The sequence below is a fragment of the Chiroxiphia lanceolata genome, chromosome 13 (assembly GCF_009829145.1).
Source record: "Chiroxiphia lanceolata isolate bChiLan1 chromosome 13, bChiLan1.pri, whole genome shotgun sequence".
NCBI classification, from domain to species: domain Eukaryota; kingdom Metazoa; phylum Chordata; class Aves; order Passeriformes; family Pipridae; genus Chiroxiphia; species Chiroxiphia lanceolata.
Window position 1 is genome coordinate 5,302,325 of NC_045649.1, and position 27,469 is coordinate 5,329,793.

Genomic DNA, 27,469 nt, shown 5'->3' on the forward strand with positions numbered 1-27,469 from the left:
CTTGTGGCTGGGTAAGAATGGTGAGATGTTCTACCCATCAGTAAGCTGTGTATTCACGGTAGAATATATTAAATGACCCTTATATCATAAGAAGGGATTTTTTAAAAAAATCCGTAACTGTGAGATTTAAGAGCATATCTCTCGCATTTGAATTTCCCTAGCTGATATTTGGTTGGGCTTTAGAAACTGTCACACAATAAAACCATTAAAATTCTGTGGTTAATTTATTCCTGCAGTATTAACTTTCCCATTACTCATGATGAATATCTTGAGTTTGGATATGTCTTAGAAGAACCACTGACAGTGATAACTTGCTTTTTCTCCCATTTCCTATGGAAATGTTATTTTTTTTTATACGTATAAAAGAGTAACTTTTCTAATAAACTTGCACAGTGAATTTTAAAGAATGACTTGGAGTTAGTATAGTTGCTACCAAAATAGGGAATGATAAGCTCTTTTGTGCATTTGTTTGGTTAATTATTTTGATTTGTATTTCTGGGCAGAATTCAATATAACCGAGCCTTGGAAAATACAGATCCCATTGCCAAAACAAATTTTCTCACTCCTATATCCATTCATTTCCTAGACAATAGGTGAGGTCAGAAGGGAAACAAGGAGTCATTCCCATAACACAGGCAAACCACTAATGAGCTGCCATGCATCATACTCTCCTCCAAGGAAGCTGTAATTGCTTCCAGGACACCTGTATTTAGGCCAGATACAATCATATGTAGGGGGGAGGGCAAAGGAGTAATGGTGTTAAAACAAGGAGGGGAATGGAAACAGATAGTTCAGCCAATGAAGAGTTGTTAAATTAAACTGGGCTTCAGCTTTGGGGTTGCACAATAGCAGAGGAAGCTCCCAGGTCCCCCAGGAAGACCAGAGATTCTTTCAATAGACGGAAAGGCCAGTGCCTGAGGCATTTGGCAATCAGGCCAATTTTCAGCTCTGTGTTTGACCACCTCTGTGATGTTAATCAGGTCCCTCTGCATCCTGAGCCTCAGTTTTCCTGCTTCTGTAAGATTGCAGGAAGGTTTTGCTATATCCCTGTGCACAAATATACCAGTGGGTGTGAGACACCTCTGTATTACTGAAAAGTTGGTAAATGGAAGACCAGAATTCAACTACCCGCCCATGGGGATGGGTGTGGGTTTGCAGGTGACTGAATTACTGGGAGTTTTGCAGTAGGGGCAAGCTCAGAGGACAAGCTCAATTGCTGTGATTCAGCTGAAAGGCACATGTTCATAACCGATACCAGAAATTACCTGCACTATTCCAGAAAACAATTAGATGCTGGAGGTCAGCTGAGGAGCAGGAGCTCCTTCCACAAAGGGGGCCAGTGGGAGAAAGGGAAGAAAAACAAACTCATTTCCATGAAGCACTTGCTGTGGAACATTCATCCCACTAGGCTCATTTCATTCCTTCCCCAGCTTAGTGCAGATGAAGGTAGAATTAAGGAACAGTTTGCTTCTGGTCCAAGTAAGGATTAGAAAAGTAGCTGTACAGCACTGCAAATTGTTACTCTGGAATGCTTTGAGGTACCTCAGTTTTAGAAGTTGAACATACATTTTGTTTATGCTTAAAGGTCTCAGCGATGCAAAAACATGCAAAAATAGGGTTTATCCCTTAAAGAACTGAAAAAAAATGGGTCTTGTGGTCATTATAACAGGGATTTTTATGCTTATTATTATTGTTATTAGTTAGAGGGAAAAGGGTGTGATGGCCTCTTAAGGATTTTTCCAAAATGTAACATTCCTGTTTGACTCACCAACTGTTTTTTAATCCTCTTCTGACAATGAAGCACACCCTGTTTCTTTTCACTGAAGTATCAGTTCTAGTTGCCTGTGACTTGCCTGTTAGCAAGTATGAAAACAAAACTCTTTTACCATCCTAGAGCTTGGGCTGGGACATAGGGGAACAGCAGACAAAGCATTCATCAGTCCTACAGGTTTTAGAAAAGGCTGAACTAATGCCAAACTTTCTGTTGCCAGTAAGTCCTTTGTGTAAGAAATACTGGTAGGAGTTTGAGGTTATTATGGAGGCCCTGGCTTAGGTACATAATGAAAAGCTGTGGGCTCAATTTCAAACTGCAAACCCCTTTTTTTGGTGTTTTTGTGAATCTTTCTTAAAGAAACTTCAGCTGTACCAACACTGAGAATCCCGACTCAAACCTGTTTTGGCTGAACTGCCAAGCAGAAAACCAGAGTGCCTGGAAACACACTTCCTAACTCCTCACTAAATCAGCTCTATTGCAGTCTTCTGAATATCTGTCCTCCACAATAAAACATTCTTGCAGCCAGTTGCTTCAGTTATTCCTGCTGGAGAACCTCAGGCAGGGAGAGGGGATTTCAGTCCTACTATGGATTCCACCTCTAGCCAGGTACATTTACTACAACTTCTTATCCTTGGAAAGTGGTGGTGGCTCTGCAGGGACAGCAAGAGGGTGATGTGCCAGACCTGATGGACACACCGGGTCAGGATTGATTTCTTCTGTTCTCTGGCCTTTCTTGGAGAGAACCCAGAAGGATTTCACAAAGCCCTAACCAGCATGGATTTTGCTAATCACAGAATATTCTGAGCTGGAAGGGACCCACAAGGATTATTGAGTCCAACTCCTAAGTGAATGCCCTGTGCAGGGATTGAATCCACAGCCTCGGTGTTATTAGCACCGTGTTCTAACAACAAGGATGATGTCAAATCACAGAATCGTTAAAGTTGGAAGAGACCTTCAAGACCACCTAGCCCAGTCATAAACCCAGCACCACCATAATCACCCTTAAAGCAATAAGTCAAGTGCAACACCTCCTGAACAGAAATATATTGCACCTAAACTTACTCTTTGCATTATTGTGCTTGACTGAATTTCTGTCTCACTACATACTTGGCCCATCTGCCCTCAAAGAAATTCAGCTCTACCTGTTCTTTAGGGACAGATGCTGATCTGATGAGGATTGAGTTGTTTCAGACTGCATTATTCTCCCACATCAGGGTGTGCTCTTTTTATGCCTTCTGTCCTAGAAATGCTCCACTCAAGCTTACATGACCCCAGTTGCTGCCCAGGGCTAAAACCTTTTTCCAGGCTTAAAGAAACTACAGCCTGGTGAAGCAGCCAGGACTGTACAGATTGCCAGTACTATGGCAAGGGAAATTAGTCCTTCTCTCTTGCATCCAGGTTTCTTATGTGACCCACTTTAATGGGAAATTAAACTTCTCTTGTTCTGATAGATTCATAGCAGCTGATCCTCAGCTTTTGCAAAATAGTCAGGGCAAATCTTCTGAAGGTCAAAAGGCATTTCTGGCAGCATACAGTTACTCCCTCATCTGCTAATAGGTCTATCTGTGACAACACCTTATGTGCTGTAGGTCATTAATACTGTTCACATTAGCTTCAGCTCAGCGTTGGCCTCTGTGGCCACAGAATGTCACGGAGAGGGAGTAGGCTGAGGTGTCAAGTTGTTCCAGATTTTATAAGTGAAAATGATGGCATCCTGCATCTAAAGACTGCAGAGCATGTTACACCCATCGGTTAATATGGGATTGGATCCAGAAAAGGTCTTGGCAGAAGTTTTCTTTGCTCACAGACCGAGACCCTCAGTCACTGCCTAAACTTACTACACACTTTGCATCAGCAAGGAAGAGAAGCACAGCTTGCCCTAAAAGGGAAGGTCTGGACCCCCTCCTCTAACCGTGCCCTAAATCCGAGACTGTTATTTCTGTTGCTGTTGCTCCATGACCCCACAACTTCACGTTTCATTTGTGTAGCAAAACTGCTTCAAGAGGGGGATTAGAGAGAGATCGCCCTCCGTCACCTGCTTCCTGTCTGGCTCCTCAGTGAGGTTGTGCAGAGTTTGAAACTCTTCCAGTCACCTGAGGCTGAGACAGACTGAGCAACCAACTATTAACTTCTAATTAATAACCTAACAGCTCTTCGTTAATAAGCTAATTAGCAGAGAAGACTCTGCTGCTCACTCCAGAAGACACAGCTGGGCTGGGAGCCCACCTGCAAGGGGCCAAACCCTTCTCCTGGGCCCCAGGAGCTGATTGTGGCAGCTGCCCACCTGTGCCCAGTTAACCCCAGTAACCCCCAGAGCACCCAGGGCTGTGATGGGCTGGAATTCGCCTCAGGTGAGCAAAGCCAAAGGGGCCATTTCCCAGCGTGGCCGGACCCTGTGGGTGAGGGCTGGAGGGGACGCAGCTGCCCTCACGCTGGTGCGCCATGTTGTGCCAGGGCTCGGCAGCAGCCTGGCAAGGGTTAACCTCTGGAAACTGCTAATTACCCCTCCAGGATTGGTTAATCACCCCTCCAGGGATCATTAATTATTCCTCTGGGGGACAAATAAGAGCAGTTGTGAGTAGAGACCACGGCAGGAGAGAGAGGCAGAGAGTTTGCGGAAGTGGAGAAAAAAGGTTAGTAAATCAGTTTTTTTTCAAAAATGCTATTTTTTTGTTGTTGTTGTTTTGTTTTGTAAGAAGGCTGTGATATGTGGCTTCTTTTGGCTGGGAGGACCGCTCACTGAGGCAGGTCCTGCCCTGTGCCTGGTTGTGCTGCCTGGTCCCTCAGTGGTGAGGAGGGATGCCATGGTGATAGGGATGGCTCTGTTCCTTGTGCCTGTGGGAGCATTAGGAACACCCCAAACTCCTTGTTTCCCCGTCTGCCCCCGAGGTGGGGTGGCCCCAATGGCCAGGCTGTGTCTTGTAGAGAAATTATTTGCTCTTGTTGGCTCAAACCTCATGTTGCTGCATGCATTATCTTGGAGTGAATCATCTGCCCCATGACTTGGCTTTTACTTTTTTAAAATGAGTCCCTTTCCTGTGGAACAGGATGCAGATATGCCTTTGTTTCTTTCAGCCACCACCTATTTCTGGTTGGTCTGGTAACTCACTCAGCTGTTTGGCCCCTGTTTGTGGGGTTAAGAGAGTGTCCAAATTCCAGTGCTCCCATATAAATGCTGTGCACATCGTGGTACAGCTGGTGTTGTTTTCTGTGGGGTGTGACCTATAATCCCCCCACAGCCTGGTTTATAAACTTCCTAGGTGATCCTCTTGAGACTGGGATTTACACTTGGTGAGGAGCTGGCTCCCTGAAGCAGCAGTGGGAGGTGGTCACTCACTTATTTTTAATCATAAAGAGCTCTAAATTTTTTCTTTTTTATCCTGCTAAGCTGGCTTTCTGCCTTAAAAAATGATGAAAAAGAAAGCAACCTACCTGCTTTATGTTTTTTGTCTAAGTGGTGAACCTTTTGTGGTTATATGGAACATTATTATTGCTACTGGTTGTTCCTGCTGGGTTTTGTTCGGCTTCTAATCCATCTTGAGAATTTATAGTCGTGTGTAATGGAGGCATTGGAACAGAGTTACTGCTGCATGTGAGGGCTTAAACTTGGAATGACAGTGTTTTCCCTCAGTTTTGGTCCAGTGGGTAGGTAAAGGAGGATGTAAGCTGTGAGCAGTAGACTAGCAGTGGTGTATCAAACAACATTATTCACAGCTGGAAGCTCCTGCTGACGCTGAGGAGCTCAAAGTGGTTGGCAGCTCCTTTGAATGCTTCTCCTGTAGTATCTGTCTACCTGCCTTTCCCTCCCCAGCTTTCTTCTCATCTCCACCAGCACAGCAGCCACCTGTGGTGGGGCAGAGCAGAGAGTGATGGCAGCTGGTTCTGCTGGATGAGCAAGCAAGGGAAAAAACATCAGTCATGAGAGCTGAGGAGACTTCTGATCCTTCTAAAAATGGGAGAAGGGTACTGCCAAGTAACTCTGGTGACTGCCAGAAGACAACTCAAAAAAAGGCTGGTGTGTTGTGATAATGGGGAGTGGCAAGAGAGGTGGAGTTGGAAATGCAGGCAGGAGAATCCATTCCTAATCTTTGGTCCATCTGCCTGAGTTGCTTGCTGGGTTGCAACATAGCCAATCCAGGGAAAGCAGGTCCTTGAGCCATCAGGTCCCTTGTTTCAAACTGGAGAAGTTTTTAGTAATTGAAGGGCGTGCACCCTCAAAACTTTGTCCCAGATTCAAGTTCACTGAATGAAAAAAGCCAGTTCTGCCATTACCTGGGCAGTTAATAAAATCTATTGCCTTATGATGGATTTTTTTCTGCAGGCTAGAATGGATCTGTCTTCATTATGGTTTGGGAGATTGAGGGGAAAACACAAAATATAATCTGTATTTCTACTGCACTGAAAAATTTCACTGTGTTCTCCTTCTAAGGCTTGGAAGTAGCCAAAACTGCAGCAGTCATTTTTTTGATTTATTGAAAACAAAGCATACCTTATTAACATTTTAATAAAGAGAATCTCTTTGCAGTGGTGCTCAGAGTTGCTCTTATTACTCTCAGTGCAATTCCATTTTCTGAAAGGGAAAATACCATCAAGATCTGTAAGGCATGATGTGTTAGACTGAAACTAAACACACAAATACACCAAAGCAAAATGCTTTCTAAAGGTGCTGTGTTTGTGAGAGGTGCTTGCCCAATATGTGTGATGCAAAATGGGGATGCTTTGTGAAGAAATCATCCTTGTAAAGCCATTGGTTCTGGTCATCAGACTCTATCCAATGCTTTAGTGATGATGCTGCTGATCTATTTGGGAAGTTGGCTGGCTCTCAAGGCAGAGTCTCTTCTCAAAGGCTGTTTCACAGTGAAAATATGCTCAGTGCAGCCGAGTGCATGAATGAAAAAGCCTCTGGTACCTTCTAGTCTGGCAAAATGCAGCACAAAACTCAACTTACTCTGTCTTTTCTGCTGTCCCAGGTAAGAAATGTGTGTTTTTTCCTTGCTTTCTTTCATCTTTCTGCTTTTGTGCATTTGGATTTGAAAGTATTTGTAATTCAGGTCTGATTTCTGAGTAATTATACATTGCTTGAATTACTGTTTAAAGATGCAGGATCTCTGCTCTAAGCCAGTTGCTAGGAATGTAGAATCTCGTAGTTCCTTGATTTACAATTACAACCAATTTGCCGTGTGATATATAGCATTTTTCCGTTTCCCTTCAGGAAAGGTGGTGGGGGGAATCTTTCAAGTGTCTCGGTTGCAGCTGCAGCAGCAATATTTTCTGTCATATCAAATGCTGCAACTTTGATTTGCCTCTTCCCTCTGTGGCTTTTGCCGGGTAGAAGGCTGTTACAGGCAGCTCACGTTATTTATTACCTTCTTTTTTTTTTTTTTTTTTTAAATAAAAGAAGAGGAGGGGGGAATATGGAGGAAAAATAAAATCAGACCTTGCAAGACGTTCCCTTCCCCGTACTCTCCTGATAGATGTGTAATACTCCGTTAGTGACTTGCTGTGTAGCCTCTCTCTTATTAAATGTAACAGATCCCCCTCTGCCAGAAAGCAGAGGAAAAAACACCCAGCCTTGAAAACACGGAGCTGCTGAAGCCCCGCTGCCGCTGCCCGTCAAAGCACGGGGACTCGCTGGGCTTTGACTTCCCAACACCTCCTGGCTGCTCTTTTCCTCTTGCCGCCGTTACAGGGCTCACTCTTTTGGAAGCTCAGAGGAGGTTTGGAAATCCTTTGTTGTCCAGCTTAAATGCATCCTTCCTTCTTTTGTCTCAGGAGCTCTGTAAACTCTTGCGTTTGGTGGTGGTGGTGCTGATATCCTGAGTAGGGATAAAAGTTAATTCCGTTTTGACTTGGAATCGAGTGGTTTTGTGTTAACCCTTAGGGGGTTGGGGGGTTTTCAGGTGTCAAACTAGGGCTTGGGACGCTGAGCCTGAGCCCTCGTGCCTGTGTAACTGCAATCTCCAGCAGGCATTTGGTCTGCTTCTCCAAAATAGGATGATAAGGCGAAAAATGGTGAGGGATCATCACTGGGAGAGCTTTATTGCCGAGAGGAGCCACACAGTGTGTAAGTAGGAGGCAGTGGGGTGAACTGAATGTGTGCATGCTGTGGATCAAGGCTGGGATATTTAGGTCCTGGTTTAACCTGATAAGGAGTAAACACGTGAACGTGGGTGGCTGCAGTTATGGGACAGCGGGAGACTCGGTGACTGGGGATTTGCTGTGAGCAAGCACAAAGGCATTTGGGTTGGGTTCGGGATAACAGCCCTGCTCCAGGGAGTGGAACAAATGAAAGCAGCTGCTTTGGGCCATGGATATGGTGCAGAGCAGCGTGTGCTGGTGACATACACTGGGTTCCTTGCAGGGCCACTCTGCCTGCCTGGGTTGGGGCTCTGTGGCTCTGGCTCAGGGCTGGCCCATGGGCAGCTCGCCAGCTCTGCTGGGACTGGCTGAGCTGCTGCTCCTGGGAGGGCTGGGGAGACCCAGAGGGCTCCTGGGAAGGAGAAGTTGTCCCAAGTGGGCAGGGATCCAGCCTGGGCAGGCAGCTGGGCTGGCAAAGCTGCCAGTGAGAAGCAACGTTCGGGGAGCAGAGGGGCTGGGGGAGAGGGCACACACAGTGCAAAGGTAACCTGTGGATATGCTGAACTGGTGCTCTCTCCTCTTGGCCTGGAGACCTCCCATCTGGTCTCCTTGGCTTTCTCTGGTTTTAGTGTTGGTGTGTTTTTTTTTTGTTTTTTTTTTTTGTGCAGCTTCTCTAGCACACCGCTGAATTAATCAGCTGGAGTTTGGATTTTCTTTAGCGGCCCCTTGTAGGGAAAGCAATGTGTATGTGACAGAACAGGACAGATTTTTAAGGCCTGTTAAACATAGCTGCATTTTTTTAACACTAATATCTACTTAAAATTTGACAAGGTGCAGACACCTGGTTCTGAGAACAGCTGTGCAGTATATTGATAACTTTCAGCCATGCTTCAGAGTTTCTTCCCTTGCTGGGCTGTGTTCTAATGTAACTCAGGGCTGAGCTTGTGGTGCTTTAGCTCTGCTTTAAGTGCTTCAACTGCACTCCACCTTCTTTATTAGCATATACAGCTCTATCTGGCAGCGTCTCTACCTTGTGACTTCATGCATCTCCAAGTTTACTTTATAGATCATGTCTAAGAGTTAATGAATTGGGGAATGAATCAGGCTATAATATGGAAGTATATGTAATTCTGCCTTCAGGTATAGGTTGAGTACTGGCAGGTTAAAGCATGAGTTGAGGTTGATGGCATGTGAGGGAGAGAAATGAGAATTACTGAGAGGCTGCTTGGCTCCTCTCGTTGACAAGCCACATGCACAACTTTCATGTGACAGGAAAAGTAAACAGAAGAATGTGAGAAACAACATATTAAACAAATGCAGCCATCTGGCTGTGTAGTGGTTGTAACACATTGGGGGTTCTTTTTCTGCAGGATTTCTTTTTTTCTCTCTTAGGAGTAGCAAGACTGTCTCATATAATACAGTGCCAGTGGAAACCAGAAAAGCTCAATTTTGATAACATTCTTTCTGAGCAGCAGCAGTCTAGTAATGCAATACTCTCTGTGGAGGAAGGAGATAGGAATAACTTAATGATAGCAAAATTTCCAATGTAGAAAAAAGTTTGAGGAAATTCTCACGTTGGTAAGAATATGATCTATAAAAGGCTTATTTTTTATCAGTAGATCATGTCTAAAATTAGTAGCTTTGGTTTTGTGTCTTCTTGGTCTGTATCTAATTCAACTGCATTTTTAAGTATAAAATTTGCCTTTTGAGGCATTAAAAGGATGAGGATGAGAAATTACTTTTTCATGTCAACAAAGTAGCCCATCAGTTATGTTTGTAAAAACTGTGGTAGAGATGGACAATAAATTATTCTTTCCTCTTGCAAAGATTTAGTCTACACTACTGCTACCAACTGTTTGTCCTTATTTCACCAAAAGGAAAACTGAGCAGTAGCTGGAGTAACTGAGGAAGATGTTTCAAGTAATCCTTTAGTTCAGACTCACCTTTAAAACTCCAAAGCATAACTATAATATACAGCTTTATTGATCTGAAGCTGACAATAAAAACGAAATGTACTCTGGTAGCTTATGCAGTTCCCTGTGCAGGGTACAGTAAGCAGTGAATACATACTCTGATGTGAGAGATTTAAAAATCTGTGTGTTTTACATTTTTCCCAAAGGATATTTTCTAAAGCCTATGTGCAAAATATTTGTTTTTAAAAAAGTGTTTCACAGCCTTTCTTTTGTATGTTACACATTTTGTGCAGGCACGAATCAAAGTAAAATTTGTAAATGAAGCTTACAAGAGGAAGAAACTCCACATTTTTGATAGTTGCAACCCATTGAAACGTGACAATTGGAAAACTGTATGGATTTTTCAAGCTTGTCGTTAAAATGAATAGAGAAAATTAGTCCTCGAACTCTCCCCTAATGCAGAGCCCACACTGCTGCATTCCTAAGCCTTTATTTTTTCGGATTTCTCCAGAAGAGGGCTCCATGCACAGCTTAAAAGGCAGCGCCCAGGTATTGAGAGCAAGAGAAATCTGTCAGCTTCAGGAAAAACAGAAACATCTTGTTCACACAGAGTCTGCTGGCATAACGTTAAAGACTATGCTCAGATTTTGATCAAGTATTTCCCTGTTCTATCAAGTTGCTGTAGGTCTTGTTTTTTTTAAGAGTTCTTATTATTTGGGAGTTCTAGAGAAGTCCTATGCTTCTTGTGCTACATAACGGTTCTAAAATTGCTTTAAAAATGTTAGAAAAACTCAATTCCCAATTACTATGTGTTATTATTTGTACTGAAAAGCATTTTGTGAGCAGGCTGACACTTGGTCCTCACAGTTCCAGGCCATCACTTTTGGTTCTGTTGCCAAAAATGATCTTCCATTTGCATGTCTCATTCAAAAGATGGTGTTTCCCAAAACACAGAACCATTCCAGCAGCTGGACTGTGCTATTTATCAAATATTACCTTGGAGGAAAGGTTGGCACCTACTGAGTTAGTGTGACTTTTTTGGCAGCAGCTCTACCTTGTAAAAATACCCTTCTGTAGAACCTGACTACAGTCCTTACTGTTAAGCAAGGAGGTTTGTTACAGTAGAAAAGTGGAAACTGGTCATGAAAATGCTCCTGGAGTTATGGTCTTACAGTTAAAACCTGCTCTGGGCACCCCCTGAGACTCAGCCTTTCAGCTTAAGATGTAACTCAGGCATTGTGTTGGGACCTGCTTTCTGTTTCTGATGATCAAAAAAGGTTGTTCTAGTACATGTGATATTTGTGCTGTGGTCCACTGGGATTTATTGATTTGAGTTTTAGTGACTTGAGAGCTAGGAAATCAGTATTCCTGAAAGCCATCTCCATGGAGCAGTGCAACAGGAACAGAGGTGGCAACAGTGGTGCCTCTTCAAGGAGACATCAAGTTCTGCCTGTCCTTTTCTTCCTGTTTGTTACTGGATAAGTAGGCTCTTCCCATTCCATTAACAGGTAAGAACAAGGTAGATAAGAGCTCTTAGTGTTCCACTCTTCCTGCGCTGCTGCTGGAGTCACATCTCGACCTTCAGCTGCTGGGTTGTACCAATGTGCTGCATTTTAGGATTTTGGCCTCAGATTTCAGAGTTCCTCCTTTTGGGAGGAGGGGGGGGGCTTCATTTGGGACTTGAAGCAGAAAGGTCAGGTTAGTGAGTTTAATTGTTTCATGGAAATAATTTCTTCATTCCATCTTCGATAGCTACAAGCACAAAATTCACTGGTGTTCTAACTAAAGCTTCATCTGTGCAGGCAACAAGACAAATCTCCCATGTCCACTGGGCAGGAGAGACAGAATGAGAGGGATTTATCATCCTTAGGAGACTAAGTGGGCTATAGCACTTCCCAGTTAACTCTGGATGATATCAGTGGGTTCTTGATTGTGGCCATATGGTTGCACTGTGCCCTGCCCTAATCAGCAGATGGATGGGACCAGCCCAGATGGGAGGCTGGATTTCCTGTCACTTCATGTGTCCTGCAGCAAGTAAAATGGCAGTGTACACAAATCAGTAGGATGTTAAATGCCAAAGAAGAGAGAAAAATAAGACTTGCTTTATTAACCACTGTTTTGTTATTCAGAGGTCTTGGAAATTTGCCCACTGCTTTTTATTTTTGTGTGTGTGATGTGGACTGTATTCTCTGTCAAATGGAAGGATCTAATTCTTTGAAAGCCTGACTGTTTTGTATGAGGGGAACTCATTCCACTGCTATCTTATCCAATATTCTACTGTTTTGCACCAATGGTTTTCTTGGCTAGAGAAAAAAGAAGGATTTTGAGATCTGGGTTGAGGGAGCTGGTTAAAGCAGTTCTATGAACAGACTACAATAAATATGAGCTCTTAAGAGTGGGGTGAATCTTTTCAGCACACAGTTGTTATCAGTATCTCTAACCACTTGGAAAAGCTGATTAATGTGTTTAAATAACTTCTGATATCTATGACTATCCTTGTATGGGTGTCTAATTTGGTGTTGCAATGAGCTTTGTTTTTAGAAAGCTGGACATCCCTTCAAGCTTTTGAAATATCTCAAAATCAGACACCCAACTGTCAGAAATGAATAAGTTATTATTGCCTAAGGTTCCTTAGACTCTGTTTGATAAAGGTTCTACTCCCCAAACTATCATTTAAAAAAGCCCAACAAACACTAATAATAGCTATCTATTTCAGTCTAAAGTCTTTTGTTCACTTGCTGTGAACAACTAATGCTTAATTCCTTATTAGTAATGGCAGTGTATATATTTCTAAAAGCTAATATTTAATTCCCGAGGACTTTGTAGGTGTATGTAATGAAGAGCAAATATTTCTTGTGTGTATGAAGGCTGTGTTAACAGTACAGAGAGGAAGTGGGTTTCTAAAAGTTTGAAGATGTTTTTGGCTTATGAGAAATCATGACAGATGGACCTTGTGGAACTTGTGTGTAAACCAGGTCTCCAAATGCTGAAAACCACAGGTTCTAGGCCATTAAGATGTCACAGCACTGTTTTGTGGCTGTACACAAAAATATATGTATACATATATCTTGAATTTAGGATAAGAGGTGCTCATTTACAAATATCTGTGCCTGTAAGCTGAGGTGACCTCAGCTGTTACTGAAGGTTCTTGGTGGTTACCCCCTGTTCCTCCCCTGAGCTGCGAAAAGTGTGAGAGCTCCTTACCTGCTCCAAGGCAGGGCTGACAAACTTGGCTGGAAACAGCCAAGGGAGTGCTGATTCCATACTTTAGTGGCTGTCTGCCACAGGGACAGCGAGACATCTGTGGCAGAGGCTGAAAGAGGATGAACAACTCAGGTTGCTTCAAATCAATCCTCAAAACTGTTGACACGCTGAGATTTGTTCAAATTGTTGTGGAGCAAAACAATCCAAACACTTTACAATGTACTTATCATGCTGATAATTGCCTCATCAACTTTATAAAATCTTAATCTATTTCTTTTCATTTGCTTGGCGTGACTTGGAATTTCTAGAAGGGTTGCTGTGCACGTTTTCTTTAGTCCTGGAGTCACAGGTAGGGGTTTTTGAACCCATAAGTGTAAAATATAAGCTGTCAGCTGTCCATGGGGTCACTGTATAAAGACAGAAGGTCTAAGCTGCTGTAAGTTCATCTGGACCCACTAGGGAGCTATCTCAGCACAAATTAGGAGTATGATCCATACTTGTATAGACAACATATAGCAAGGAAATGGGGATATCATGTAAAGTTGCCCCTTCCTTACCCTACTATAGTTTTCTTGATGTAAGATGGTCTTTGAAATGCCTAATTATGTTTTAAACATGAACCAGCTCTTGGTAACTGATTGGGAACGGAGAAAACTCTGGCAAAAGTGTTCCCAAGACCTCGCAAGGACTTTCCCATAGACCAACTTGTTTGCTTTGTGTTCCTCTGCTACCAAATAAGGTGTATTTATACATTTCCCCAGAGACAGCCCTGCGTTTTCCCTGAGGACCCACGTTTTATCAGGCAACAAACAGCTCTATCAAAATGTGGGAGCTGAGCATAACACTGCTCTGTAGCTGACAGAGGAGGAAATCCGGAGCATCTGGTGCTTTGCTCTCCAAGTGTAAGGAGATGGAATTAGCCATTAGAATTGGATGGGCATATCCTTCCCCATTAAACACATTGTTTCAGAGCTCTGTCAGAGGAAGCTGAGCAACTCCAACTATGTTATGCAGCAGGAATGGATATCTCAGCTGCAGGTTGGAGCTGTTCACTATGGTGAGATAACTGGCCAAATTAAAAGGCATTCAGCTTGACCTTCTGCCAACATAAGGAAATGGTCTTCCAAGTGCCAGGAAGTCCTGGGCATTATCTACCATCCTTATTCAGGTGAAATGTGAAATGAAAGTCTTGTGGGTAAAGATAAATGAGAATGAAATTACTATAGAGCAACACATAAATATCAAGTCTGATTTCTGGGCATCTGTATTAGCCTGCTACCTGAAGACTGTATTGTGCATGAGGCAAAGTGGTTTTATTGTTTTCCAAAATGTTTGTGTTCATAATTCATGGTCTGATTGAACTAACTGGACTCTGAACTCTATAAATCTTGATTTATGAATATCGATATTCCTGTCGATTTACTGATTGAGTCACAGCTCTGACCTGAACACTAGAGCAGTTAGGTGCATATTTGATCATCTGTCTTTGATACAGAATCATAAAATGGTTTGGGTTGGAGGGGACCTTAAAGATCATCCAGTTCCAACCTCCCTGCCATGTACAGGGACACTTCCCACTAGACCAGATTGCTCCAAGCCCCATTCAACCTGTCCTTGAACGCTCTCAATCCATTCTCCTCCCAGCCTGTATTTGTGCTTTGGGTTGCCCCAACCCACATGCAGGACCTTGCCCTTGCCCTTGTTGAATTGTGTGTGGTATGTGGTAATATCACTGCAGGAGTCATTCTGTGGGAGAAAGCTGTAGGGATGGTCAGTAAAGCCTGTCAGCAATGGGAAGCACACCTTCCTACACCCACATTCACTGCTTTTCAAGGCTGTGACATCTGCTTCTAGTTTTGGAATCACTCTCTTCTGATGCTTTTAACTGAAAGATCTCATTTAAAAACAATAAACAAGAATTCAACCTCCAGTTTTAAATGTCATCAATGCTTTTCCCTAATTGTTGATCCATGCAGTTTAGCTATAAATAGAGGAGTGTGGCATTCTGTGCAGTGAGGATATTACTTATTGTAATCTGATAAAAGAGCAGCTGATGAGTTTGGATACAAGCTGTTACCAGGAAGTAAGGTAAGGATGCTGGGAATAAATAGTTCTGCCTCTTGTGGAAATCACTTCTGGTGTTGCAGATCTCAACTTCAGTTTTCTGTGTTTGCAGCAGCAAAGCCCTGTTGCTCACACTAACATGGGAGCAGGTCTCCAGTGGATGTGGATTGATTGCATTGCCCTGCTCTGTGTTATCCAAGTGAAGGATGGGGAATGTCAATGCCAGGTGCATTCCTGCTGTGTACACACTGGAATGTTACAACTGCTTCTATTACTGTGGTATCTGAGCACCCTACACATGGTAATGAATTTATCCTTGCTTCCCTAAAATAACTGCTCAGTTGTGAGAGGAACATTATTCTGAAATGGGAGACAGCCTCCAACATCTGCCTGTTTCAATGACTCTGGGTCTGTTATCTTAGTTGAGTAATGGTGTCTGCTGCTGTCACTTTGGCTCCTGGTGTTGATTCAGTGGTGACACTTCACTGTACTCTGCAAAGATTAATTCTGATTGGAGGGAGCCCAGAATAAATCCAGTCTTCAGGCCAATCAGGAGCTGGTGTATTCTGTATTTTAATAATGCAGCTCAACTTTCAAAAGTATAATTAGTTATGATTTGCCAAAGAGCTGCTTATCTCTATACAACCAGTATGTGCAGAGAGGAAACTAAGAGAAAATATTTAGCTAATCATAACTGCATGGAGTTCTTTTAGGCAGAAGGAAGGGGAGTGTACTTGCTTATAACTGGTGTTTATATGATGGCTGCTGGCAGAATGATCAGCTGGAGCAGAGGAGGAGGATGAGGCTGGCAGAGCTGGTTACACTCATGGCCTTTGAGACCAAAACGACCTGGGGTAAAAGACAAGGCAATACACAACCAACCATGCCTCCAGTGCTTGGGTAGGGGAGAGCTGCTGGATATTTCCACTGCAATGGGAGGCATAATCTCAGTGGCAGAATATTTCCCCCACCATGTGTTCACTGGTAAAGGTTACAGCCTTCCTCCCTTCCCTCAGTTTGGAGGAGGCAGGGATACTAAAACTTGGGATCCCCTGGCAGGAGGTGAGCAGGTTCATGGCTGTCCCACTCTGATGCCCAGCTTCTGGTAATGTGATGTTGCTGACCTAAAGTGTCACTGTTAGTGAGATGCACCTAATGTTGGAATTCCTGGGAGGACTAGGGCACATGGATGGACCACTTGTTATGTGCCCAAAACATGAGAATCTGTAGACTTGTATGGACTACTGAAAACCAGTGTCTGACTTCATGGAACAGCTCCCTCTTCTTCCTGTGTGGATTTGTCCCTCTGAAACGAGGATTCAGTTTTCTTCTGCTTCCCAAGAAAACAATTCTCAAAGCTTTTGCTCCTTCAGGAATCAAAGGCACACAAGCACAGAACTTGTTTCCTGCCGTGCACGGGAGCTAAACATTGATTATGGGTAGCTGAAGGAGTTTGGGTAAAACAAACTGACTTGGTTGTCTGCAATAGCTCATGTTGAACCTGAAAAAAATTGTTTCTCCAACTTGTTCTTGACTTCTGATTTCTGCATGCTGTGTGTTTGTGGAGTCTAGCTGGGATACGTAGGAATAAAAAGCCATCATGCACAGCGTGAATGGTTCTCCCTGCCTTACCTCCAGGCTGCCTGGAAGCATCAGCATTCCTGTAATTTCCTTGTTCAAATTGCTTTTTCTCTTTTCTCTTCCATCTGCTTAAAATAATTCAGATAGTCTGAGTGCTTTTAGTTTTTATCTTCCAACTTTCTTCCAGAACTCCTGGTGTTGGGGAAAGGGTGAATAGTTTTTACTGCTGTGGTTTAACTTCTCTTAGATTGGCTTCAACAGGCACTATTGTAAAGTCCTTTGCTGTTCTTCTTCTTGGTACTTAGAGATATTTTGGTGATAGATGAAAGGATGATGGGGATTTTTTTCTGCACCATGAAGAGAACCAGACACACCGAAGGAGTTTCTTTCCTTAAACATGTTACATGGATACTGTTATTTTCACTGAGTAATGTGCAGATTCCCTACAGTTAGTACAGTGCTAAGCTCTAACTTTGAGCTAAGGTTGTAGGCAAATGCAACTATTAATACTCATGTACTGGCCCAAATCTTGTGCATTTCTTGGTATATTCATATTATCCTATTCCTTTCTCCCTCAGTCCCATATGCAGTCTAGTTCTAGCTGTGCATGTGGAAAAGAGAATTTAATTTATCTTCCCCACTAATGGTGTTAAGTTGGTGATCTTTGGAGCCAGAAGTGCTGGGACAGTTATTTGGTAATAAACCTGCTGACACAGCTGCTGAATTTCTTGTTCCTTTCCTTGGCTGACTGAAGAATACAAGAAAGAAGAGCAAACCTTAAAGCACAAAAATGGAAGGGAAAGCAAAACCAAAGGAAAAGGAAACCCAAAATGGTATTCAATGTGCTGTAACTTTTTGCAGCTGCCAAGATTTGGAAAGCAGCCTTTTATATTTGCGATACAGTTAACAGATGGAGCAGCATCCAGCCTATTTTTACCTGACTTCCACATCTTCTTTTACACACAATCTTGCTTGATAGCTCAGGCTGACACCCATACCCAGAGCTCTTGCTCATATCTGCATCCGAAGTTGTTGGCATCAGGAAATGCTAATACTGTTTCATACACATTTGTTGGTATCAACATCTGGTTTCTGAGAAGCAGGAAATTTAATCCTTTGTAGAACTCCAGGTCTGTTTCCAGCATTCATTAACTGTCCAACCACAGAGCTCTCCTCTCTCCTACATTTTGTGTTTTGCTGGGACTTTACTATCACTTGTTCTGTGTGTTGATGGACAACATTTATCTCTACTGTTTGACGTTTTTGTGTTTGTGATCATTAGATCCATTCTACTGATGCTTTGCGAAACTTGTTATCATACAAATGAAACAAAATTTAGGACGTGCCTTTCTCTAATTGCCTAGTTGGAATGGGAATGGAGAGAACAGAGGACAAACTGGGTGTAAGGAGTGAGGCCAAACCAGCCTTCATGGCAGGAGATCACACTGCAGTTTCTTTTGAACCTGTTTACACGTCACTTCTTTAACTCTGAGTCTATTTTGTGTGTGTCAGAAAGGTGACTTGCCACATGTCCCTCAGGCAACACAAGCAGGATTTTTAATGGCTTACTGAGTGTGTCCCAGAGGAAATGGGAAGGCAGGAAAGGGCCAGAGAACCTCAGAGTGGGAGGTACAACTCTGTTATGGCTTTCTAGCAATGAATATGAAGTAAGCCAGATACCAGAAAAAGCTGAGCAATGTCTGGCTGAAATGGGACAACTGTTATGAGGGATAAATGTTCCAAAGTTTTGTCAGGTACCATGTGACTTCCCCTCTCCTACTGTTTTTCCTAATAAATAATTTCAGACTTATGTCCTTTCTCTTATTTTCTGACAGCTCTCAGAGGCCAGCTGAAGAGCAGAGATCAAAGGGAAGAGAACCTGGTTTCAGGCACATTTGCAAACTGGCTGTTAGTTTTCTGCAGGGCCTTCCATGCTTAAAAAGGAAACAATCCTCCCCTGACAACTGAGCACACAACTCATGTACAATGGATCTGCTTCTGACACTGTATTTCTGGGGTGTTTGTATGACTCGTGATTCATCTGGCAGTGCTGGAGTTCAAGCACTGATAAAGGCAACACAGCAGAGAGCAAATACATTTGACCTTTCAAAACATTGAATAGAAAACAAAAATAGAAAAATAGTTACTTTGTAGCTTTTCTTTGTATATGTGTAATGACTAAGAGCAAACTAGCATTCTCATTTCTGCCTTGGGAGCCCTAGTAGCACAGACTTCTCATCCTGAGATCCACTGTGTTATACCTGCTGTTTGCAGGACAGTGTGTGAGTTGGCTTGACACTGGAGTAGAGGTACAAGCCAACTTTGATTTTTCCCAGTTCAGGGATTGGCCTGTAGTTCATGCCTGCTGCATCCCAAAATCTTTACTGTTTGGTGGGCTATGCTTGTATAATTGGCTGGTCTTGGCTTAGCTGCCTGATAGGCAGGAGTCCGTATTTCAAGTGTAAATTTTCACTGCAAGTGTCACTTTGAATCAACAGCACTGATACAGAAGGCTCAGGGACCTGTGGAAAGTTTCTGCCAAAATTCTCAGTTAGCTTGGATGCAGCCACCTCATAATAGTGCTGGGAGGAACTTTAAAAAGGGAGTAACTCTGTGGGTGCTCTGGGCACCCCTGTTCAGTCTGTGCTGCAGAGCTCAGTGTTGCTCGAACCCCCCCTGGGGACTTAAATAACAGTGAGGCTGAGTCAGGGCATGGCAAGCCTTGACTCTGCCACTCCCCGTGGCATGACTGCTCCTGGGGAGTGTGTGTAGTTCTGAATAAGGCTCCAAATATGATGGGAACTGAAGGTCCTCCCTCCTTTTCCTCATAAAACTGTGGCTGATTTGTGAGTGCATTCCTTTGCTTTACAAGCAGAGGAAGCACATGCAGTACATCTCTCCCAGCCTACAAGCTGGAGATGCACAGGGTGTGCAGAATTTCATGCCAGGTTATAGGGGTAGGAAACAGGCTTTGAATGATGTGATCAGGCTCAACTTTCATCTTCAGCCCCTTTGAGGAAGGGAGGGAAGGCTATGCAGCACCTGGGTAGGGCTCTGGTCTAGTATTGCTACAGCTATTTTTGGTATCTCTCAAACTACTTTGTAGGAGTGAACTGTAATTTGGATTTTTTTTGGATCTGAAATTTGGATGTTTTTGGTTTCTTAGCTGCGAGTGATTTATTTGTACTACCCTTGTGCAGCAGAAAGAAACATTTTTCCCTTCTCATTGCACTTTGTTATTCCTTAGTTCACTGCGCAGTCACCTACTGTGGCTATATGAATTTCATTAACAACAAATATTGAGCAATCTGGTTAAATAATGATCAATTTGTCTTTTAATTTGCCCCTTCTCCATATATTTGTTGTGAAGGGATAAACTATCTGATCACCTTCCCTAGCACTTGTAAAGAAACCTGTCTGGTTTTGCTCAGCGCTGTTTGCAAGGCCTCTTGCTGAAACAGGGCTGCTGGACTGGGGGGTGTGTATAGTGGTGGACCTAAAAAGAGAGGGAGAAAGTGTGATTGCAGTTTAATGGGTAGAGAGCATCCTTCAAGGAAGTGATTCCTTGGTGTTTAGTAAGCCTTTGCTGCAAAATATGTAATTAATCCCTGGATAAACAGCACTAGTGTATCAAACTTGCTGTCTTTTCCAGTCAAGGTTTTAACTGTTCCCTTCAAAGTTATGCTCCTTTTTGCTTATTTTTTTGGACAACTCTTCTGGCCCGAGGCATCTTATTTGTGTAACAGCCCAGATTTGGCTGGTCAAAAGTAGGGTGGAGAACTTAAAAAATAGCTGTGGCTTTGAGTGTCCTTAAGTTGAGGAGGGTTTTGAGCTTTGGTCTTCCCCTTGCCCATCCAGCTCTGTGGGGACTTTGATACTGGTGTTTTGTTGTTTGTTGTTTTTTTTTTTTTTTTTAACTTCTGTCTTCAGGCTGTGCTGCTTTGCTAAGAATAAGAATTATAAAGCAGTGCCCTTTCCCACCAGCCACATGCATAGAACTGACCTTTGGCTTGAATGCAAAGTTAGGTGTCAACCTTGTCTCATTACTAAATATAAATCATATTGACAAGGCTTCCAGGGGGCTGTGGCTGGGGAGAGGTTGGCAGTGAATGTTTGAATGGCAGGAGTAATTTCTGATCTTTGTACTCGGGACTGAAGGACATGCACCAAAACAGGCCCAGGAGGAGAGGGGCCTGTTGCCCTATTTCCATGTGGACACCCTCCCTTGAGCTCTACCTTGCCTTGCTGTGCTTGGCTAACGTGCCTGGGTGTCAGAGCCCACCCTTGGCACCAGGAAGTGGCTGCTGGTCCTGGTAGGGATAATGCTCTCACAGCACTTGGAGCTCTGCTTCTCTCTTAACAGCCTCATCCTTCGTGAGCATCTTGATTTCGAGTGTCTGTTGAAGCACTGTAAACAGATTTCCTTCGGCTCTGCAGCACTACATGCTGTGTTGCAATACATTCTGTCTACTTTAAAGCTGTTAGTGATTCATTAGTTTGCTGTTCCAAAAACCAATTCCAAAGGGATCACTCATCTCCCTAGAGCAGCGAAGGTATTTTCAAGCTGGCTACACGGTGCCATGGCAGTTTTTTGCCTGGTTGCAATCATGTGGCAGTGATACTGCCAAAGGCTGCCAGTGCAGTGGAGAATTGCACACAGATTCCATGGGTGGGAACTTGCAATATTATTAGACACGGCTAATAATAGTTCCTCTTGACTTCTGAAATGTCAGAGTGGTCTTGTGAGTAACTGCACTTTGCAAAGCTTTAACTTTTTGTTTGCCACCAGGAATAGTCCTTGACATGTTCAATGCTGCATTGCACTTGTGATACAGAAAAGAAATATATTGGAAATGAGGAGTCTTAATATATTTGTCTGTGAATTGACTGGTGTCAAGGTCTGAGTTGCAGCATCAGCCTGGGGATCCAGGACTATGCCCTGTGTGTGTGTACAAGATCTGGAAAGAGGAGCTTCTCCCATCTGGAGATTCCTGAGATCCAATGAGCATGCCTCTGCTTCAACTCCCCTGTCTGCAAAGGCCTTTGGAACCTGAGAGTGAGAACTCCAGTGTGCTATTAAAAAAGAAAATATACTAACATAAAGAAGTAACTGTTTTCTTTGAGAGGGTTCAGTTACTGTCTGACAGACTGTCCTGGAGTCAGATCTCCAGGGTTTCTGGAGTTTCTGTCTCCCAGACCAATTGCTCTAGAGCTGGGTTTTCTGGCAGGGAAGTCTTCTGATGTGCAGAGAACTTCAGAAGTTTTCAATTGTTTTATGAACAAGTGACACCAAAATATAAAAAAAAAATCCCTAAATGCTCTATGGAACTAAGTTAATACTCTGTCTTACACCAACCATTTATTTCCTTTTGCTATCTGGTGGATCCAGCAAGGTACCAGCTGTATGTCTCCATCTGCAGGATTTGCTGTGAGATTTTTATGGATTGCTGGAGGCCAGGCAATAAGGAATTTTGACATGTTGTTGGCTCCAGAGTAGCAGAAACTGATAAATAAAAAACTACAAGAAGTCAAAAGATGCTCTTATTTAGAAGAGTGAAAAATTAAGCCATGAGACTTTGCTCCTTTTGAGGCTATAACTACAAGCACAGCTCTGAGCAGATGAGCTGAGTTTCAAGAGATACCAGACACTTGTCCCTTGTGATTTGACTGAAGCTGGGGCACTTACCTCTTGCAAGTACAGAGCTGCATGGGAATTGCATGAAGCCAAACAGTGGAGAGCAATGCAAATGCAGGGACAGATGACCTGTATTCAAAGTGACCCTTCTCACTTGGCTTTTACAGCTGTTCATTGTAGTTACAAACACCTGGGTGTACCTTGTAAGGCAGAGTGGCATCGCTGGGGACTGTGATTAATGCGACACACAGAGGGACCTCACTTTCTGTATGATACTATAGCCCTAACTTTTATTTTCCTGACTTCTATGAGATGTTAGATTATAATCTCACTTAGAAGCAGGGGGAACCAAAGTACAAAGCAAGAAAGTAGCTTGTGCAAAGCCCCATAAGAAGTCTTTAACAAGCAATCACAGCTCAGGAGCCCCAAATTCTTCATCAGTACCTGTTGACCTTGGTACTGAAAACCCAGAGAAACAAGCCTTGTTGGGGGGTCTTGGAAAGAGTCATGCACTAGTTCTGTTTATTTGAACTAAAACTTTAATTACAGTAACTATTTTGTATCTTAATGAGCAATGCATCCCTCTACTTCTGCAGTGCATCCAGCTGCTGGCGTTTAGTCCTTGTCCTAAATATATATTGCAGACTCCTTGTGACAATGAAGATGTATTTTTAGTGTGCTGGGGGAATTGTGGTTAACAGAATGACTTCAACCCAAGGGGAAGCTTGACTGTTGTCATTTTGTTCTTGTTCAATAATCTGAAATACATCATCAGCATCAATGAGTTACTAAAAGAAAAATAATTTTAGAATCAATGGGGTTTTAAGAATATTTTCCTTTTTCCCCTGTCTAAGCTTCCTTTACTTTTTTTTCTGGAGTTCTGTCATTTTCCCTGCTTGGTAACTTAAATTAAATCTGGCTGGCGAGCATTTAAAGCAAGTTCTGTGCTTACAAATCTGGGAATAAAAGCAGAAAAGATTTATCTTGTAATAAGCTTTTATTCCTCCTGTATTTATTGTACCTCATCCCCTCTACCCTCTAAATCATGATAATCAGGCACTGAAAAACATATTTTATATGATGATCCATAGGAGTCCTGGCAGATGGACAACAGAATACTCTCAGCTGCTCTTTGCCATTGCTGGGGAAACTGCATCTTGCACAGACTCACAGAAGTCATCAGATTGTTCTCTATTTCAAGTTCATCCTTTGTCATGCTGATAAACCTTAATGGGCAGATGCATTTGGGGAATTTGGAAATGAATCTTAGATTTGCAGTGTCAAAGGACTGAGTAGCACTTGTGACAGTTGCCAGATCCCTGGTTTTGTCAGGCTTTAAACTTGTTGAAAGAATCAGGTTCCTCTTCTCTGCTTGTGCTGTCTGCAGTCAGCAGTGATCAAAGGAGAGAGTGGAGGTGGCCTACTAGGAATGCTTCTCTCCTCCTGCCTGAAAGAACAAATGACTACAGTTTTCTCCTTCATTGGAATAATGTGCTCATCCACCCACTTCTGAGCACAGTCAACAACTCTCAGTGAAATATTAGAGCAGGCACTAAACGCTTCTCAGGTGGCTCAAACTGCCACAGGAATCACTCTTTCCCATTGTTTGTGGGTTTGATCTGAGCTGGTCCAAGAGGAGAAAGTAAGAGAGGGGTTATCTGCAAAAGCTTCCCCACAGCACCAAGTTGGTGATCTTTGTGTAGAACCCTGTGCAGCCCAGAAGTATCATAGGACAATCTTTAGTGTCCCCAGTGAAATACTTGCTGAAGTCTCACATCAAACAACCTGCAGCTGGCTACTGCAAATGGATTTCTTTTTTTCCTTTATAATACTATTCAAACTAGAGGTTAAACCTAATAGCTAACAATGAGCTACTTGAATAATAATTCATCAAGCTCCTGCATGTGAAACACTTGGTAAGAAACAAAGCAATAATGGCCAATATAAGTGCTAAAATTTAAATGAAAATTTGAATTTATGGCAGCCATATGGCAGCTGTATTATATTTCCTTATATTAGTTCAATACTAGCTCTTTTTTAACTTGTAATTAAAATGCTGTGTTCCACCTAAAACATACAAGACCTTGAAAAAAAAATGCTTGATTTTTTTTTTTTTTTAAATTCTCATTTTGGCATTATGTTTGAGAGCAATACTTGTGATGTCACTTCTGAAAATCCAAGATGTATATCTGTCAAGTATCAATAATAGATAAGCATTTTGTTTGTTTTCTGCTGTTAATACATTTTGCTATTAGCAGAAGATAAAAATCAGATTTTCTTTCTCTGAGTCCTCAAATTCAGTTAAGCCAGGATTTTGTAAACAACCCCATGCTTTGGAAGAGGGTAAACCTCCCTGAGCTTTTAGGGAACATGGATATGTCTGACTGTCCTTGCTATTATCATAACTCTAATCATTGTAAGCTGCAAGGCCATTCAAAATATTATCTAAGCCCTGACAACACCCTCAGTGTTAGCACAATGCATTAAAAAAAAAATCTTCTGTGCAATCTGTCTCAAGGACAAACCACCTAATTAACAAACCTGCCTGAAAAACACACTCTTCCTTTTGTCTTTATTAAGACATAATGAATTGTAGAATTCAAATTTTTTTTTTTTTTTTTGAGTCAGAATGATCTGGAGAGAAGCTTTTCTTGGTAGAGAGTGAAGAAATGTGACTGCATTAGGTGCTGTAGTCAAGAGGATGCTGAGTGTCTAAGATACATGTTGTATGTGTTATCCATACATATGTGAAGGTGTGGATGAACGTATATGAGGGATCATACACACCACGCAGGTCAGGCCAAAGCAGAGGTAAGTTCTGTGTGTTTTGTCATGCTACAAATGCCTTTTTTCTCCCAAATGTAACACTTTGTAACTCATTATTCTCTTAACTTATAGTCACGCCTCAAGCTTGAAGCTTCTGAACTTTTGAGACTCACCTCAAGTTCCTCTAATTGAGTCTGAGATGTTCATACAAAACCCAGTCAGAACACAGCCAGGACTCTTAGTTTTAGAACCTGTGTGTGTTTTTGAACATGTTACTGGTATGAAAGCAAGAGCTCGAATAAGCTGTTCTGAAAAGCAAGGGTTTGAGTGTCTTTACAGCTTCAAAGTAACCCAGTCCAACTGTGTATGAGACTCATGGGGTTATGCTTGCTAAATTCTTACAATGAAAGCAGTGATAAAGCAACAGCAGCTGCAGCCCACAAATGTGCATGGAGTAGTTTGCAGGACTGGTCTATTAGGAGTACAAAAACTCCCCAGGGTTTTTGGCTTTTCCAATGTTGGGTTGTTATCCTCAGGAGTGTCATTCAGGACCACATGGATCCTTTCCTTCCTGTGCTGTTTTGGAGGGCTGGATCTGATAATTTTTAACCACAAGTGCTCCCTGCCTAAATATGCAGCCTTACAGGAGGAATTTCTGCTCTGGACAAGCATAACCAGTGTGAATTGCAGCCAAAAGGATTAGAGGCTCTATAAGCCATTGCAATTCTCACTTTAAGAGTCCAGAAATATTCGTTCATGAGAGAATACTGATGTGATGTTTAAAAAGAACCTGAGAGTAAAGTGTCAAAATATGTGCAGACCTTGGAGATACATCAGGTATAACTATATGCAGGGCAACTTAGAGCAGACCACAGAATGGTGTTTTTATTTTCCCCTGTGGTGTGATGTTATAGCAGAGAATGGTGTGTAAAGGGGAAAATGGAATGTGTTCCCTTTCTTTCTCTTGCTTTTAAGCACAGTGACATGTCCTAATTTAGACCTAATTTTCATTCCTGTAACATTACTTGTAATAACGTCTAAAGTCCTCAGAATTAATTTGACTGGAAAAATTCCAGAAGGACTTTCAATTTTTCTCATTAAAAACATTATAGATGTCTTAATTAGGCAGTGTTATTAATGGTAATACTACTCAATTTAGAACTACACACTTAAGACGTGGTTACCTCTAGCGTGATTAGTCAGAGGAGCTCTGCCACGCAAGGATGCACACCAGAATTTTGAACAGTTAAATATTTAGAGCCAGATGCTCAGCTGTGTAAATTGTGTGGCTACTGCAGCCTCAGTGGAGCTAGACTAATATACATTAACTGGGGATTTGGTATCTAAAGTTATAAACAATCCTTTCTGGCTCATCTCCCTCACTGTTTCTCCTTTTCCTTTCTAGTCTTAGTTTGTCTTTTCTCTCCATGGGAGAGTAAGTTGATGAAGTAACACACATGTGTGTTCTTGTCTCCAGCAGAAGCTCTTTAACTGCTGTAACTAAGCTGGAGCTACTCTGCACTTTCTCTCTTTCCCCATGTTGGCCCAGGGGGGATTTCCCTGACTTAAGTGAACCTACTCCTGATTTAGAACACAGCTCAAGGACCTTTCCCCAGTGCCTTCGACTCTAATGGGCTCTGTTACAAGCTCCAAGTTGTGATAATGTGCTTTGCTTGGTGAGGACCTGCTGCTGCCACATGGGAGGGTAGAATTAGGGGGACTGTTTTATTTGCTTGCCTAGACACAAGTTTACACAAACTTCTGAAGTACTCTGTGGACCAGTTAATGCCTGTATTTTCCTGTTAAGATGATTGAAAGGAGCTATTTAGATTTACTGTATTTGTGCCTGGCTTTATCACATAAGAGTGTGTGACAGGTTTCTCTGGCTGTTGCTCCTGTTTGATGTTCCTTATGTTTATTGTGATTCTGGATGGGACAGGCTGGTAGCCACGTGGGCTATTAGATTCTGCTCTGTGACTTCATTCGGGGAACTTCTACACAATAACACCAGTACTTTGATTATCATCAGGTTATAGGACTTCATTAAAAAAGCCACCCTCCAAGCCCCCTAAAATCCCACAACAAATGTTTCCAGCTTTTTTAATTATTTGGAAAGTGAGGTATCTAAATTAAATAGAACATAACACAGGAAAGTTTGGTATGTTCTGTTGTTCAGGGTTTAGATTCCAAGTGTTTTCAATGTGTAAAATGTTGCCTTAGCTGGGTATGAGCTCGTTTGTGTGGCAGAAAAAGCTGATTCTTCCATGAGCTGTGTGAAACCCAGATTTGTGTCACCCTGCAGGTAGTTTAGCCATGAAAGGAGCAGTCATCATGCATTCAGGTTCAGATGGACAGATGTGCAGGAGGCTGTTAAAGCAAAAGGCATCTGGATATATAATTGGTCTGTGGGATAGTACTGAAAACTCAAAATGGTACAGACATTTACATCTGTTC

At 42.5% G+C, this 27,469-nt stretch overlaps 1 protein-coding gene across 2 annotated transcripts in view; it reads left to right on the plus strand.

The window, feature by feature from the left end:
- Window positions 1-6,542: 6,542 nt before the first annotated feature.
- The window catches only part of CDH13 (cadherin 13), a 446,174-nt gene continuing 425,247 nt past the window's right edge, over window positions 6,543-27,469 (plus strand). Inside the window, exon 1 of one of the 2 annotated variants that reach the window (XM_032701054.1) lies at window positions 6,543-6,744. In XM_032701054.1, the coding sequence (XP_032556945.1) occupies window positions 6,700-6,744 (45 nt within the window). In that variant the 5' untranslated portion in view covers window positions 6,543-6,699. The remainder of the gene's footprint in view (window positions 6,745-27,469) is intronic. The other variant, XM_032701055.1, reaches the window with a different exon arrangement.